The 18,387-nt window shown below is 41.4% G+C and overlaps 1 protein-coding gene across 5 annotated transcripts in view; it reads right to left on the bottom strand.

Annotated features, from left to right (window-relative positions):
- Nucleotides 1–18,387, bottom strand: part of GRHL2 (grainyhead like transcription factor 2) — a 143,031-nt gene that overhangs the window by 56,886 nt on the left and 67,758 nt on the right. For all 5 annotated transcript variants that reach the window (XM_045517228.2, XM_045517230.2, XM_010955781.3 and 2 more), the window contains exon 8: nucleotides 158–252. In XM_045517228.2, the coding sequence (XP_045373184.1) occupies nucleotides 158–252 (95 nt within the window). The remainder of the gene's footprint in view (nucleotides 1–157; nucleotides 253–18,387) is intronic.

Below are 18,387 nucleotides of genomic sequence, written 5' to 3'. Positions count from 1 at the left end.
TTATTTAAATGTATGTATCTATCAAAATGCATCAAACTGTGCATCCGAAATATGTGTAATTTACTGTACAGGAATTACACCACCATAAAGATGCTAAAAAAATTTAAAACTTAAAAAAAAGGTATGAACAACGAATCAGTGCTACTTTCTCACTCACCTTCGCTTCTTCATTCACGTCCCAGGTGAAGGAAACAGCATTGTACGCGATCTCTTCAATGTTTCCAATTGTATTAAAGCTCTCCTTGTAATCAGCTGTGACGTGAAAAAAGAGAAAGGTCTTAAAAGAGTAAAAGTTACTGGGTGACATGTCTTGAACCATCATTTTCCAATGGGGAGACTGCAGCTTTGCCTAGTCGTCTGCCTGTCTCTATGGCAACAGTGCAGGATTTGCGCTCACTGGTAGCCTTCCACTAACATTTACTCTTTAAGAATGTAAGCACGTTCCTCTAATAAAAGAGTAAGTCTGGGTGAAGCGATGTTCCCAACGGATTTGTTCATTAATTTCATGTTTGAGTAGGTTTTTAAAATTATTCATTTTTTTCCCTCCTGAGTCCCTTGTCACCTACCCACTCCCTCTCCTGCTCACTTTCCTGCCACTTAATTGTGCTGGCAGTGCCTGAGCCATCCCTGGGGACTGTTCCATAGAACAGAGTATCTGTTTCTTAGCCAGGACTTCAGTGAAGAAATTCCAGGAGAATGCAAAAAAACTTTTTTTTTTTAACTTCTTTTTGGACTTGGGCACAGAGTTGAGTTAATCACACTCAGCTCACTCTCCCCACCTGTCTATTCAAGGCCCTCTCTTCTTTCTTTTTTAATGTAATAGCTATTTATTTCTTTATCCCCACTATCCTCCCCACCAAAACAACAGCTATCAGTGTGTTTGCTCTGTATTCTTAGGAACTATGCTGGGTTGATTTGCCTGTGTACATGGCTTTCATTTTCACAAACTGTGCTGTGCTCTGATAACTAGGGTTGCCAGGGTTAGCAAATATTTGGCACATACTTATCCTAAAAAGTATTTGTTGACCAGAAATTCAAATTGAACTGGGTACCCTGTATTTTATCTGGCAACCCTAACTCTGCACCTTTCCACATAGAACCACATTGCTGGTTGCATGCCTAATTCCAGCGGTGGCTGTGTAAACTTCCATGGTGACCGTCAACCACAATTACCGCTCTCCCCAGACACGGACCTTTCAGTGGTCTCCAGCTCTTTGGTACCAGAGACAACACTGTGATAAAATTCCTTATTCCTGTCTCCACTGTCACTGCCTTAGTTGGCCTTCAGGTCCAGACATGATATTCCTAGTCTTCATCCTCACTCTTTCGTGAGGTCTTCAGCTTATGCCTACCATCCCGACTCTCTCCCCTACTCTCAGCCTCCTTTGACAAGACCTCCGACCTTAACTGCATCCCTCGTGTACTAAACACACACCGGTCCTGTCCTGCTTGGCTGGCATCATGCTGAGGCCCCTCTGCTTTTCTTTGAGGGCTGGTTCCTTCGCAGCTTGATCACCAGATCACATGTGTTCTTTCTTCCTAAGCTTCTATAATTATTTTTGGAAAACAAAATCTTTGATCATGTGCTTTTAATGAGTTTTTATAAGGCTAAAATTTACTCCATGATCTAACACGTCCTGCACGCCTGTCCACATCATCACACACCAGTCCCACAACAGGGGTCAGAGGAAGCCTCAATGCCAATGATATTGGAGGTCTTTTTGTTTATAAAATTTTTAAAAATATTTTTTTGAGTTAGGAGTGAGGTACTATGACTGACTCCCAGGATACATAAGGTGTTCATTGTCTGCCAAATCTGACAAGTTTCTGACCAAGCGGTCACTTCCTCATCCTGTGTTCTAAGTGGCCCCTATCACTCCAGGGCTGGTGGCTTCCTGAGGCTTCAACAAGTTCTATTAATGCTGTAAAATTTTGAAGTCTGCTTTCCTAAAATTCACATAGCTGACCTTTTTGAGCCGTCTCCTCCTCATTTATCACAAAATCTAAGTTCATGTGATTTACCAAGATTTTAATTGCCTTCTCTTATTAATACAACTCATTTCATGTGAATTAGGTGGAGCAGGACTCCTATTTGCTTTTTCTGTCCAAAATACAAATAATAATAAAACAAAGTCCATAATAAGTTTATACTAATCTGTAATAAAACAGAGTCAGTTTGATTTTGTTTAAAAAAAAAAAAAACTCCTTATTTCTGGGACCTGGAATGATGGTTAATTGCAGAAAAATCTACTTAAATGTGCTTCCTCAGATTCACTTTCTAGAATGGTTCGTGTCAGTCTAGACTCTGACCAGAATTCTATTTCCCCTCTTTCTCACCAAATTTCTACGTTTGGGGCCAATCCATTTGGTTCAAAGTGGTATCTTAATGATGTTATATTTGCATTTTTTCGATGAATTCAAACATCCCTTCACATCCAGGACAGCCACCCAAATGTCTCTTTATACAAACTGTCTCTTTATGTCCTTTGTCCATGATTCTATTGGTTTCCCCAGGGAAACTTTAAAGCAAAACTATATATTTTTACTTTGTAAATAAAGCATACACACTTGAATATAGAAGCTTGTGTGTTCACCATAGGAAAGTCATAAACAAATAAGAAAAATATTTAAAAGCAGCCACAATCTACTCACCCATGAACAACCCCTCAAAACACATCTGGGTATAATTCATTTTTCCTGTCTCAGTCTCTGTCTCTCTTTCTCCAAAATATGTAAATATTTTTACATAATATTGCAACAATTAATTTTTAATTTACTTTTTTTCCTTTAATATATCTTCAGCATCTTTCCATGTCAATAAATAAACCTGTGGAAAAATAGTTCTAATGGCCAGATACTTTATATTAGATTAAAATAAAACGCTATAACTTTATTTTGTTCTTGTTGGTAACTTAAATGAAGTCCAATATTTTGCTACCTTAAATAGCACTTAACCTAATTATCTTTATGGCAATATAGTCATATACTTCATTATTTCATTAACATATATCTCAGAAGTGAAATTAATAGGTCAGAGACAAATAAATATTCTAAAACTTTTAATTCATTTTGTCAAATTGCTTCCGGAAAGGTTGAAACAATTTATTTTCACAACAACAGTGTATGACTTCCAGTTTCCTCAAAATGTCTCTTTCCAAATTGGTATGCAAAACAAGTTAACATTATTTTAATTTGCAATTCTTTGATTGCTAAAGAATAGAACAGTCTTCCATTTGCTTTCTGGCTCTTTGTGTTTCTTTATATTCTTTCTCTTCGTCTTTAAAATGTATTCACTTATTATAACAGTTTACTGTTCTGTCTTTTGCTCATTTTTCTCTTAGGTAATTCAAATTTTCTCATTGACTTTAAAGTAAATATTGAAAGCTAAGAAATAAAATAGAAAGCAAAAGAAAACCATTTTATATTCTACAAATTTAGAATAAGGCTTTATGACTATACTTGGGGCGGTTTTAAAAGCAAACCTGTGCTTTTAGCAGGCCAGCCAATCTCTTAAAATTCTGAAAAGAAAGCAGATCACTGAATCCAAAGAAACTGAGTTTCCTGATACTTCAGAGCTATGTTTTAAAAGATAGTCTTGTGATTTTGTTTTGAAGTTTTTAATAAGCATTTTTAAAACTCAAAAATCAATCATAAATGTTAAACGCAAATGCCATATCTAGCAATAAAGAGAAACCAAAGTGGTCTGGTCAAACGCTGAGCCTAGATCGGCCAAGTTTTTGCATTATAAGGTTTTATTTTTCCATACCTTCTCCAGCTGAAAAATTTCTCCCCTAAAAATGCCTTAGCTTAGAAAAGGAAAGGATTTTAAAAACAAATACAAATAAAATGCTTTCTGGTTCCCCCACTCTTGCACAGGGTCTCTATCAGTTTCTCTCCATCATATTCACATACTCCATCAACAAATGTATTGAAAAATGTTTACTGTGTGTCTCCTATATACTAGGCGGCATCCCCACGCTTGAGGAACAGCAGAAAATCTTAGGTCCCTAATCTGTCGGTGCTTACAGTTCAGAAGGAGACAGAATACTGATAAGGAGACAAATAAAGAACAACACGATTATGTTTAATATGCTTTTTTTATGCCAAAAACAAACAAGCAAAAAACAAGACTAGCTGAATTACTTTTTATTGGGTGGTTATGTTACCTTGTTTATTTCCTTCACACTGCATCTCAGTATTTTATTTATTTGCTTATTTATTTATCACCAGCATTTTCCATTAGCTCCACTACTCTTAAATAGTGCTACTTTCCCAGTGTTTAACATTATCCAGACAAGACGTACCCCCTAAACTCGATGAATAAATGAGTAAATGAATGTAAAATGGACACACAGGAATACACAGAAAATATAACTAAGAGACATGTCAAGCATTCCTATTTAACCTTATACAAGAAATACCTGTTCCGCTCTACCCCGTTGTTCTTATCCTCTAAGCCATTCACTGATAGACGGTAAAACAGCTCTGCTGTCACGTGGAGACTGTCAAAGTTTTCTGCACACCTTAGACACATTGATATTGCTTTGTACACGTGCTTTTTTGTCCAGTAAAAAATGCTAATAGATGCGTCTCCCGTTTCTGAAAACTGTCTTAACGTCCTTTGATAAGTCTTGTTTGCTTAAGGGTTCATGGCCCATGGTGCAGGAGTAAAAACTCAGCAACCTGTTAAGTCTTCCTGAACTTATTCCCTCAAGAAAGTTTCTCAAACCCAAATTTTGTTAGGTGTTGACAGCTGCCACCAGTACAAGTATTGTCATGACTTGATGCAGTGACTTTAGTTTCCCAGAGCTGCTGTAACAAATGCCACAAATGTGGGGATTTAAAAGCCACAGAAATGTATTCTCTCACAGTTCTGGAGGCCAGAAGTTCCAAATCAAGGCGTTGGCAGGGCTGGTTTGTTCTGGAAGCTCTCAGGGAAGTGGGCTCCGTGCCCCTCCTAGCTTCTGGTGGCTGCTGCTAATGCTTGGCACCCCTGGACCTGCAGACAAGCGCTGTAACCTCTGCCTCTGTCTGCACACGGTGCTCTCCTGTGTCTCTGTTCCCCCCTTTTCTTCTCTTCCAAGCACGTGTCATTGGATTTAAGGCCCACCCTAATCCAGAATGACCTCATCTTGAGATCCTTCTCATTGTGTCTGCAAAGACCTTTTTCCTAAATAAGGTCACGTGTACCAGATCTGGGGCTTAGGATATGAACATAAAATTTTTGAGGGTTATCATTCAACCCCTGCAACAAAGATTCCCTCCTATGATTGGAAGCCACATGATTTGAGTGTCTGGCTTGTTCTTGTATGACAGCCACCGGAGCTAAAAAGCAAGCACCCTACTTTAAGAGAATTTTAAAGCATTTAATTGGCACGCCTTAGAGATACTGTGGAGCTTGCTTCCAGGCCAGTAAAGTGAATATTGAAATAAAATGAGTCACACTAATTCTTTTCCTAGTGCATGTAATATTTATATTTACTCTGTATTGTACTTTTCTGAGTATGCAATAGCACTATGTCTAACAAACAATGCACATACCTTAATTTTAAAATATTGCTAAAAAGACTATCACCTGGGCTTTCAGTGAGTCCTAATCTTTTTGCAGGTGGAGGGTCCTGCCTTGATGCCGATGGCTGCTGGCTGATCAGAGGTGGTTGCTGAAGGCTGGGGCGGCTGTGGCAATTTCTTAAAATAAGACAACAATAAAGTTTGCCACATCAATTGCTTTTTCTTTACACGAACAATTCCTCTGTAGCATGCAATGCTGTTGAAAGCATTTTAGCCACAGTACAACTTCTTCCAAAATTAGAGTCAAGTTTATGTCATATTCTAAATCCTTTGTTGTCATTTCAACAATTTCGACAGCATCTTCACCAGGAGTAGTTTCCACTGCAAGAAACCGCTTTCTTTGCTCACCCATAAGAAGGAAGTCCACATTCATGACAGTTTTATCATGAGATGGCAGCAATTCAGCCCCATCTTCAGGCTCCACTTCTAATTCTAGTTCTCTTGCTACTTCCACCGCATCTGCAGTTACTTTATTCACTCAAGTCTTGAATCCCTCAAAGCCATCCATGAGGGTTGGAATCAACTTCTTCCAAACTCCTGTGAATGTTGATATTTTGACCTCTTCGCATGAATCACAAATGTTCTTAATGGCACCTAGAATGGCAAATACTTTCCAGAAGGTTTTCCATTTACTTTGCCCAGATCCATCAGAGGAATCATTGTCTATGGCAGCTAGAGCCTTATGGAATGTATTTCTTAAATAATAAAACTTGAAAGTCAAAATTACTCCTTGATCCATGGGCTACAAAATGGATGGATGTTACAGGCATGAAAATAACACTAATCTCGTCGGACATCTCTGTCGGAGCTCTTGGGTGACCAGGCACATTATCATTGGGCAGTTGTAATATTTTGAAAGGAATCTTTTTTTTCTTAGCAGAAGGTCTCAACAGTGGGCTTAAAATATTCAGGAAAACATGTTGTAGACACGTGTGCTCTCATCCCAGCTTTGCTGTTACATTTACAGAGCACAGGCAGAGTAGATTTAGCGTAATGCTTAAGAGCCCTAGGAGTCGCAGATGCTAAATGAGCATTGGCTTCAACTTCAAGTAACGAGCTGCATTAGCCCCTAACAAGAGAGTCACCCTGTCCTTTGAAGCTTTGGAGCCAGGCACTGACTTCTCCTCTCTAGCTATGCAAGTCCTAGATGGCATCTTCTTCCAATATAAGGCTGTTCTGTCTACGCTGAAAATCTGTTATTTAGTGCAGCCTCCTTCATGAATGATCTGAGCCAGGTCTTCTGGATGACTTGCTGCAGCTTCTACATCAGCAGTTGCCGCTTCACCTTGTACTTTTGCATATGGAGACGGTGCCTCTCCTTAAACCTCATGCACCAACCTCTCCTAGCTTCAAACTTTTCTTCTGCAGCTTGCTCTGGATTCAGCTTTGGCTTAAGGGAAAGCTGTGGTTAATTTGATCTTCTACCTAGACCAGTAAAACTTTCTCCATATCAGCAGTAAGTTTATTTCACTTTCTTATCGTTTATGTGTTCCCTGAAGTAACACTTTTCATTTTCTTCAAGAACTTGTCCAGGGGGAGGGTATAGCTCGGTGGTGGGGTGTGTGCTTAGAATGCACAAGGTCGTGGGTTCAAGCCCCAGTACCTCTGTCAAAATAAATAAACCTAATTACCTGCCCTCCCCTCAAAAAAGACAAAATAAAACAAACAAAAAAGAACTTTTCCTTTGCATTCACAACTTGGCTGTTTGGAGCAAGGACCCAGCTTTCCACTGTCTTGGCTTTCGACGTGCCTTCCTCACTGAGGTTAATAATTTCTAGCTTTTGATTTACAGTGAGATACATGTGACTCTTCCTTTCACTTGAACACTTAGAGGCCACTGTAGGGTTATTAATTGGCCTAATTTCAATTTTGTTGAGTCTCAGGGAATAGGGAAGCCTGGAGATAGGGGAGTGGCCGGACGGTGTAGAAGTCAGAACACACACAGTATTTACCAGTTAAGTTTGCCATCTTTTATGGGTGTGGTTCATGGTGCCCCCAAAACAGTTACAATAGTAGCATCAAAGATTACTGATCACAGATCAACAGAATAAATACAATAATAATGAAAGTTTGAAATATTGTGAGAATTACCAAAATGTGACACAGAGACATGCAGTGAGCAAACGCTGTTGGAAAAATGGCATTAATAGACTTGCTCTGTGCAGGGTTGTCACAATATTCAACTTTCAAAACAATAGTATCTGAGGAGTGCAATAAGGCAAAGCCCAACACAACTCTTCATATTACCTTTTGAATGGACTTTTCTTTTTCCTTAAAAAAACTGAGAAACCATAAAAACTACATGTTTTGTCCACTGGTTTGTGAATAGCTATAGAATACTGACATCCACTTGGTGAGCACAGGGTGATAAATAGAAATATGGTTTAGATGTTTCCAAAAACTGGCATGATGGAGCAAAATTACAATTGGCTGAGACCGGTTTCTGAAAAAATGTATGTCAGTTGAATCTGAATTAAGCAGGTACTTCTTCTTAACCTTAGTGATTTACACACAAAGGAATCACCCACAAGTCCACAGCCGGCTCAAAGCAACAAAAAGGATGAAACTATGGGAGGAAGAAATGAGAGTCTGTGTAATGCAATGAGTGAAGCTGATCTCACTGTTAATGTCCTGTTGCTGGTGATGGAGCCAGACTTTCCAGGGTCTGTGCTCAGGCTGGGCGTGTCCTCAGAATGTCAGAGTGAGGCGTATGGGAATCCACCATGGAGATTCTCTGGGGCCTTCTAGGATGCCCCCCAGAGATGCAGGCTGATAGTTTCTGGATTCTCGTAGCTTACAGGCTTGTGTGAATGTTCTGTAACAGCGCTTCTCAAATGCTATGCTAGGCATGCGTAGATGTGCAATACTTTCCACATGCTTCTGGTAAATCGTATTCTGTGCCAAAATTATGGGACTCATATTATTTTAATTGTTATGGAAAGCATGACGGTGAATCCTTTTGTTGTCTTTTTTTTTCTTTTTTTTGCATATAATTAGTGGTCTGTTAATAGGTGTTTAAATTCAGACTCTTGTAGATTGAGTTTTCTTCAAACTGATTGTATGTGTAAGGGTGATTCTGGAATGCCGTCAAAGGAACAATTAATTCTTTCACCTTAATTAAGCTTCACGTGCTTGGTAAATTACAACTACCCCTTTTAATCATTTTTTGTATATATTGTTGGAGATTAAAGGGAGTGGTGTAATTAATGTAAAAATTGCTTCTCTTTTGAAAGGTGTGGATTCTGTCTGGACTAGTGGAATAATGAAGCTGGAATGCTGCAAATGGCTCAGGGCACTGCTGCCAACTCAGTGTACAATACACCACAGCCTAAGAGGAAGGTTTGTTTTGAAAAGCCAAGGACTTAGGGGTAGTTTATACATTTGGGGTCAGGATGCTACAAGGAGTCCATTTACAGGGTGGTGCCCAAAGCACAGAGAGAAAGGACATTGGTGGGGGAGACACCCAGACCTGCATTTAATCTTGGTCCTCCTCTCACCAAGCCCTGAGACCTCCAGTGAGTTACTGAGCCTCTCTGTACTTGCATTTCCTCATCTACAAAAGAGAAAAAAAAAGAACACAGACAAGGCTACACTTTCCCCACTGGTCCCCTCTTCCCCTCAGCCCTCCTGTCCTCAAACATTTGCTTCCCTCTGTCTGCAATGACCAAATAGGATCAGCTCAAATTCAGGAAACAGACGAGAGTCATTCTAGGAGTATTCGCTCTGACTTGAAATAGGTGGAGTAAATAAACCCTAGTCCAAGTAGGTTCTGAGATTTTTTTCCCCTGTTTTTCAAAATCAAAGCAGCAGCTTCTTAAAACCTGAGTGACTCACAAGAACTCTAATAAGTTCACAATTTCCTTTATAAAACTTTAACAAAGACAGAGGTAACCCAGGTTTCCTCAAGTGTGTTGACACTTGAGCCCATTTTCAGGAGCACTAAATGTATTTCCATCATTTGGGCCTGGCCCCTGTGCAAATAGTAGGAACCGTCACCAGTTTTTGAGAGCCGAGTGTGTGCTAAATATACATACTTCACAAGCACTACCTCAGACAATTCTGATCAGTAGCTTTTTAAATTATTTCTACTTTGCAGAACAGGCAAACGTGTCAAGTACCTCCCCTCCCCAGCAGTTGCTTAGTTTCGAAAGGGCCAAGCTGTCTACACACACAGCCAGAGCCTTCTGCTTTCTGTGTCTATGGCCTTTCCCATGAGCACCTTCCCATACATGATTCCCAAACCAAGGGGACTGGCATTATGAAAACATAACTTGTGACTCATAGAATCTGACTGGAATAGAGTGATTCTTTGATAACACCATTAAAGCTGAAATTATTAATAATATTATTGATATTTGCTCTCCATGATTTAATATTACAATACCCTCACAAACACCACCTAACATGGACTCTTTCTTGGAACTTCTCCCTTAGGCTAAACTTAATGTTGTATTTGTGTTTGACTTCCTTCTGTTTCTAGAGAAGGAATTATACAGGCCAACAATAAGCTTTCAACTACATTGACCATAAACTTAGAGAAAGAAAAGCATTTTACATTGTAACCCATTACTGTGTTCCAGATATGCTAGTATTTTTTTTTCTGTTCTATTTGATTGCATTGTCTAAGAATTCTGGTCCTGACCCATAAACCTGACTTCAAACTGAAAGTAGGTCATGTTCCATGTGCAGGCATATAAACACCCATGCTTATGTGCCGGTACGTGCACCACAGCTTCTAGCTCTGGGTCTGAATCAACCTGGATGGGCTTAAAATGAAACTCTTCTCATTAGTCTGTTATTCAGTGAGATTTTACTTCAATCTGTCTATTTCATCTCTTCAAACTATTTGTCTTTTAAATTTGTGAAAGCACAACAGTGCCTGACACATTCTGACAGTTTACTGAATGAATAAAGACATGGGTGGTATTTTAGTAATTCATTCTTGTACGCTGCACAGACTACCCATATTTTATCCCAGTTTTCCATTCCTCATTTCATTACTTAATATACTAACACTTTTAAGAGTAAGTAGGGGACAAGAAGTTATAGCCATGTAAGATTGTAAGTTACTACCCAAAGTGGTTAAACAGCGAAAAATCATCTCAGATCCTCAGAGAGGACTCCTTCCCTCTAGCAAAGTCCCCTACTTTCCCCACCCAAGTTGATATTTTCAGACATAATAACACATCCCAGTTAAACCAACTGGAATTTCTAAGAGAAAATCGAATTCTTTCTCAAATGAGAGTCCTTTACTATTAGCAAGAGTCTTGAATAAAATAATGCCATTTGCAGCAACATGGATGGACCTGGAGATCGTACATTCTAAATGAAGTAAGCCAGAAGGAGAATGAAAAATACCATATAATATCACCTATACATGGAATCTAAAAAAAGGACAAATGAACTTATTTATGAAACAGAAACAGACTCACAGACATAGAAAACAAACTTATGGTTACCAGTGGGTAAAGGGGGTGAGAAGGGATAAATTGGGAGTTTGAGATTTGCAGATACTAACTAATGTATATAAAATAAGTAAACAAGTTTCTTCTGTACAGCACAGGGAACCATATTCAATATCTTGTAGTAACCCATAAGAAGAATAAAAAGAATATGAAAACGAATGTATGTATGTTCATGTATGACTGAAACATTACACTGTACACCAGAAATTGACACAACATTGTGAACTGACCATTCTTTAATAAATGTGTGTGTGTGTATAAAAAGAGTCTTGAGAATTACTGCTCTATGATAAGGCATTCCACAGTCTCTCTCAAAGATCCATTCTAGTGTCGAGCAGCCCTGAATGTCAGATGCAATTTTCCAATATCTATCATTGTCCTTTTGAACTGCAGACTGAATAGATTCAAACAAAAAAGTGACTTTTTGGTAATTGGTGGTGCAGGACACAGACATATGACAAGAGCTGTAAATGCTCACATGGATCATCTCTTGATAAATTGGAATTATAAATCCAATTCCTTCAACTGCTTAAGATCCATCAAGATTCACCTTCATCTTCAACCTCCCCCAGAACCCCTGGCCACCCAAACACTCTTATCAAACTGCTTACCACACAGAGGAAGGTCAGGTGTTATGGAGGCCTGTTTGGGGGTGGGGGTTGTTTGCTGTATGAATGATTTTTGCCTTAATTGCTACTTGTGTTAACTACTCATGCTGCCATTCCTGTTTACTTATTTTCCATCAGTGATTACAGGATTTAGATATTATTTCAAAATTGAAATTCCAATTCTCTTAAATCTATTTCTTCAAGAAGGTATGTCCTTCACAGGAGGACTGCAGTTCCTGCTGAGGGGACCGTAGGTGTGAGGACAATGGGATGAGCGGCCACCGGAGAGAAGCTGGCTTCCCCAGCTGTGACCTGCCTTGCAGGACCTCTGAGCAACGACGAGATGCTCGTTTATTCAGCGCCTGGTTATTTCAATACTTGCCTTTTAGCAGAAAAAAACGCGGCAGCCCCCACTTCTGGAGCCTGTTGAAAGAGTTCTCTTCAGGTTAGCTCCACCTTACTTTGGGTTCTCCGACCTCAAAGAGCTTAATTTAATTTTGGAAAAAACTTTCTCTCGGCAAGTTTTAGGCTTTGTCAACAGGGAAGGAAAACTTGAGATCTGCCTCATTTCACTCTGGCGGGTGCTGCAAAAACATACACTTGTTTCTGCTGAAAGGCAGGTGAGAGAGAGGCTTCCAGCCAGTGCTGAGGGACGGCTGAGAAGACCAGCTCTGTGGTTTCGTTCAGTAAGTAGATGAGTCTCATGAAACTATCAGACTGTACTGCCAGGGTTTGTTTTGTTTTGTTTTGTTTTTTAATTCTTAAGCCAATCAATTTTTTTTTTTAGATGTGAGACTATCAGGTTATCTGAGGATTCATTAAATGCATTTCTAAAGAGAAAATAATCAGACCCCAAGCAAAAAACATGAAATGAAATAAAAGCACAGATTATATGTTTGAGATGAAAGCGTGGTCTTACACAGCTAAAGGTATAGAGAAGGTCCAACCAAGTAGGGGAAAATAATGTGGTACCTGGTAGCCATGAAAAAGAAAAGATGGAAGACAAGAAATTATAGCATCTTATGGTATTAAGTATGATGGGTCTATTCAGTGGTTTTAGTTAACTGTGTGTGTGTTTGTGTGTGTGTTAATTTTGAAAGCTCATAATCTAAAACAGTATCTCTTAATGTGACAGCTTTAACCTTTCATTAAAACAGAATCTCAGAGGGGTCTTGAAGCATCCATTCCATGCTTTAATCCTCTCTGTAACCTTTCTTCTGGTTTACCACTCTGGGCTGTAGAATGCCAGTAGTAGGGAAATACCTTTCCAGGATAGACTTATTAAATAATAATGCCTAGAACCAGACAAACACACCTCCCAGGAGCAGTGAAGAAATATTACCCCAAATTAAAGACCACATTAATTATAATTTTTAATTTCCAAATCTAGCTACCTTTCAAGGGGCAAGCTTGCCTTAAAACTATTTTCTATTTATTTGCTTCAGGGAAACAATGATAATTTCTAGTTAAGTTAAAAAGGAGAACTATCCCCTTGGTTTATTAGTGTAGATATTATATTTCTACGTTAGCAATTAAGTCTTAGAGTCGTTAACCAAGTTTTACCACAAAATCTATAGTATAATACAATAGTATTTAAAATGTAAAGAAATCAAAGTACCAAATGCACATTTAGCCCCTGGCATCCAGAAAAACATTACCAAAATTGGTCCTTTCATCATGGAAGAGGACAGAGCCCGACCCCACCCTGACCCCCTAGTTAACTAGACCATGCCTGCTCACCGTTAAGTGTTACCTACACATACAGAACCGTACGTGGTGGCTTGCTCATCAACCAGTCAACACTAGCTGAGCATCTATTCTGGGCCAGGCTCTGTACCAGTTGTTGGTTATAAAAGTTAAAGAAAAATTTTCTCTCCACTCAAGAAGCAAGGCACCTAGAGGAGTGGACGGAATGTAAACTGACAAACCACGTGCAACGCCGCAGAGCATTACTGTCTAGGTATAAACTAAAGCCAGGGAGGGAGCAGCCGACTCCGCCTGAAAGGCGAGGCACCTGCGTGGGAACAGGGAGCAGGGTTTTAGGGGCGAGATGTCTGTCAGGTGAAGGAGGGAGGGAGGGCCGTTCTGGGCACTGAGAGCCCTAGGGAAGCAACAAAGGAGAGGCTGCAAGTAACTGGAAAAACTGGAGGCGTGAAAAATAGACCTGTGGATTTGGCATTAAGAAATTTTAATAAAAGGCAGATTATGCTGGATTCTGACATAAGTAGCAGTTTAGGATGCGGGGTAGGAGGTGATTCCTCTTTTAAGATACATGGATTGGAAGGAAAGATGACCCGGAAGCAGTGTGGGAGGGAGGCTGTGGACCCAGGGCCTAGACGTGGGGGCGGTTTGTGAACTCTGGTCCAGTCCCGGCCCCTTCCCTGGGGAAGGACGGGGGAGCCCTGCACCACGGAAATGATTCTCCCGGGAGGTGCTGTCCCCAGCAGAATGAGCTTCTAGGATGCACATTGAGCCATGAATGCAGCAAACAAAAACCCACAGGGACTCAATTTTTATTGGAAATTAGTATGTTCTGCCTGAATTAAGATTAAATTAAAAGAATGCTTGCAGTTTATAACTTTTAAATATACAACCTTAATAGCCCACCACTTTTCTCAAATAAATGTTTTCTAACCAAAATTGAAGATAGAAAAAAACTTTCCAGTAGCTCTGGCCACAGCATTCTCTATACAAGAGAGGCTGCCTTCCACTGCCTGTGACCATGGGAGCAGCTGGAGCAAGGATGCCCACACCCGAGCAGCAGTCAGGCCATGCCTGGCTGCGCCCCACCCTCGGCCCTGTGGAGGGAGCAGGGCCCAAGGCAGCTCTCTGAGCTGAGCTCTGACTCACTGCCTGGATGCTCACCAACCGGCCCTGGCTGGCTTTTTTTTTTTTTTTTTTTTTAAGTTGAGGGTTCTCAAGAGGTTTTGTCTTGTTTTGTTTTGAATCAAATTTACTTTTCATATCTACTCAGAAGTGTGGAAAGAGTCTAGGAAAACATCAAAAATCCAAATTCCATTTGCTTGAGTTATTTTTAAAGGAGGGAAGAGCCATTCTTTCCCGACTGCAGGGAGAGAGCAGGTTTGTTTAATTCTGGGGCAGGCGAGCTCTCCACAGAACAAAACTCTGGGGAACAGAGAGGCGAGTGGTAGGTGCACTTGTCTCCCAGGCCTATTTGGGCCCCAGGTTCACTGACTACCTGGCTACCTGACCTCTTGACAGGCCACAGCTGCCTCCCCTCTCCCTAACCCACCAATCTCCAGCCTCCCACTTTTCTGCACAGCCTTGCGTAGCCCAAGCCAGGATTGACTATAAAAACTACAAGAAAGTACTTATAGGGCACATCCAAAGCCAGCCTCCTTTAGGAAAACTCAAAACAAAACAAGTGTTACTTAATTTCACCCACAATTCCTATTTGAAAGTGGTATATGACTCCAGGCAGAAGAGAGCGCCTAGCCCTGGACAGATGAGCCAAGCTGAGTAAGTCACGGGGTCAGCGAGATTCTGTGTTCCAGAGTCTTCTGAAAGGCTTCTCTTTGACTCTCAAAGAAAACTATTTAAAACTAAACTTAAAGAAATGTTCTGATTCTGTGGGAACTTAAGTTTTCATGCACAGCTTTACCTTAATATAAGACTGCCATCAACAGCATGATTTAAAAATAAACAAACAGATTTGTATTAGGGCACAGATGAAAATCCTATGATCACACGCTAATAACGAAAAGGTACCATAATTGCCTGCCAATTATCATGGAAGACTACAGGATTAATAGTAACAATATAACTAACACATCCTCATACAAGGGAAGACTACTTACTGTGAACCAAAATTAAAGACAAATTGAATAAAGAGCAAATGGTTGGTTTCACAATCAACTACAAAATTGTATCAACAATGATTATGCTGGATGTGACTGTAAGATAAGGATGCTTACTTGGATGTGTTGTGGAATCAGTCTCATTACATTGTGGTACATACCACTCATTCTGAAAGGGCAAAAACTGTGACGTTCGTTATTTTGAAGTATCTGCATTGTAAAGCTGTAAATTAATTCTCAATTCTGTGCAGTAGAGAGAAATTATATTTGAATGAGTTTCAATTTCTCTGCTGTAGCTTCCAATTTTTCATTCTATAAGTCAATATTAGCTGTTGAATCTCTTCTAATTTTCCTTCCCTGCTTGAAAGGAAACAAAGATAAAAATATCCGTTCCCAAGGAAGTGGTTTGGAATTACCCACTGTTTGAGTAGACTGGGTATGCAGTCCAGGTCACTTTGTGATTTGCAGTTCACTTCAAATATTTTTTAAGTGGTTCACACTGTGCAAAACAGCATCCCTCCACTGTGCAAGCCCCAGGGAACTCCCACCTGGCTCTATGTATAGATGGCGCTTAAACTCATCGCGTCCCTGGCTGTGCTCAATACCTGGCCAACCTCCACCCACCTGACAGCTGGCCCCGCTGCTCCTCTGGACCCCCTACCTCGGGGCAGGGTATCCACCTCGCTAGTAAAGCTGAGCTTTTCTTCTAGGATCTTTTTCATCACTACAGCCAGTCAGTCTGGAAGGTTCACCAGTTCCCGAATTCATCTCTCATTCCTGGGCTAACTTTGTATCAGTCCTTTATAGTTCACTTCTCTGAGTTCCCAGCTATAACCAGTCTCTCCCTCACTGCATCCCACCCCTACGCTAGCCCAGAATCACCTCTCTGAAACACATACATCATCACTGCGTCACAGTCCTGCTAAACGTCAATGGGCATCCAAAGCCTCCAAAATCAAGCGCTGCAACGTGTCACAGAGAAATGTCCCCTCCTCACATATCCCAGCTGCCTGCGGTTTCTGCCCAGTCCCCTCCTTGTCAGAAGTCTGGGAGGACCGGTGTGTGAACGGAACACGCCCGCCTGGATGAGGACAGTATGCAGGACAACTCTTCCCAGCCCTCACTTGCTATTCCTGATCTCTAAAACTCCTTCCAACAGTAGGAAAACATGGATTAGCTAAAAACCAAGTATGCATACATCACACCTCAGTATAAAAAAGTATAAACACACACACACAGAAGCTTCAGTCTCCCCCTGGCACAACTCCAAAACCAGACTTGTGGAGCCAAGATGGTGTCAAAGCGGCAGAGGACGAGAGACTCTGAGCGTAGTCCCTTCAGCATCTGGCGTGGTGACGTGCCCACCCCAGGGTCTTTGCAGAGGACCCGAGATAGCATTTTCCCAAAATTCTACCTGCAGCTCTGAGGTTTACCAACAGGACACGTGGTAAGAGTCAATGGCCCTCTAATACCTGGAACCTTCGGAGTCCTGGGCCCCTAGACACCCTGCTGGGCTCATTCAGCCTCCACAGGGGACTCAGAACTTCAGGCTGAACCTCATGGAAACAGCTTTACATGGGGCTCCTTTTAGAGTTTGAGGCCAGCAAATTCCATCTACCCTTCATATCCCTGTTGCCCTAAGATTCCACTTAAAAAAGCAAGCCTTTCCACGACTACCAAACCCTTCTCTTTCCTTTTCTCAACCCAATTTACTGGGGACTGCCTTCCTTCACCCCACTCCCTGCACTAGTTGAAGCAATGACACGCCCACCAGTGAAACACGCTCACACATGAGTTTGTCCATCCCTTAGAATAAGGTGCCGATCTCATTTTGGCTTTTCTGCCTTGATCCCTGTCCCTCTACTGTTTCCTTGGCTCACAGCCCCCTCACCCACCCTCAGATGTTCTCGCCACTTTTCCAGAGGGGTCCTAGAAACATCTCAGGGAAGCGCTCCTCTGACTTCCCCCTCCACGTGGTATCTCAGCCATTCATCTTTCGGCCTCCAGATCTGAGCAATCTGAGGATGGGGCTCTGCCTTATTTATCTGAATTGCCAGTCCTAACACAGGGTCCGTTTGCTGAGTGAACGTGGAATTACTCTGGCTTTCTGGAAGCTGGTGGTAACTAACATGGCACCAGCACCAACTCCACGTCCCCTTAGAAAGGGGCTTTCACACTCAGAGATGAACAAACAACAGGCATCATCAGGTGGTGATTCCCTGCGGAAGGTACAACCGGCACAGGGGCGCTCCCTGGGCTGCGGAGCGTCAGCCTACTCGCGACCTGGAATTTCTGTTGTTATCCACGCAGCTCACAAGAAGGGACTTGTGAGACCTGGAGAACTCTGCTTGTGTCTCTGCAAAGCAGCAGGCTGCACTTGGGCTGGGGTTGGTTCGTTTTACTTCTATCCAGTAAGAGCTCATGGCATGTTTCCTTCCCCACCACCAACAGAGTTTACGGCCTAATGCACCAGAATCACCAGCTTTCAGAAACGCCAGAACTAGCATCCGCCAAGAAACCCGCCACCCAGAGTGCAAGCCGCTCTCAGTGCCTGGAGGGAAAAGCAGGACCTCAACCCGGGAGAGTATGCAGGTAGTCAGGGCCTGGTGGAGGCCGAGAACCATCTAGACGTTGGGATACAAAGATGACAGATGGTGGAGTGAGGACAGAGAAGAAAAAAATACGAGGGTTGCAAACTCCAGCACTCCTGAGTTTCCATCCCACCTCCACCACATACCAGGGGTTGGAACTTGGGTAAATCCTTTGCCCCTCACCATCTCAGTTCTTAAACAATACGATGAGCTGTTTTCAGGATGAAGGACAAAATGCATGTGCCTGAAACACAGGAAGAGCCTGGTATGTAGACGGCATCGGACACGTGGGAGTTGTTGTTAAGACACAGCTCACTCCTTCCAGGGGCCCGCC

This window comes from Camelus bactrianus, chromosome 25 (assembly GCF_048773025.1).
Source record: "Camelus bactrianus isolate YW-2024 breed Bactrian camel chromosome 25, ASM4877302v1, whole genome shotgun sequence".
Taxonomy (NCBI): domain Eukaryota; kingdom Metazoa; phylum Chordata; class Mammalia; order Artiodactyla; family Camelidae; genus Camelus; species Camelus bactrianus.
Note: the sequence above shows the minus strand (reverse complement) of the source record. Positions and strands in the feature narration are given on the sequence as shown.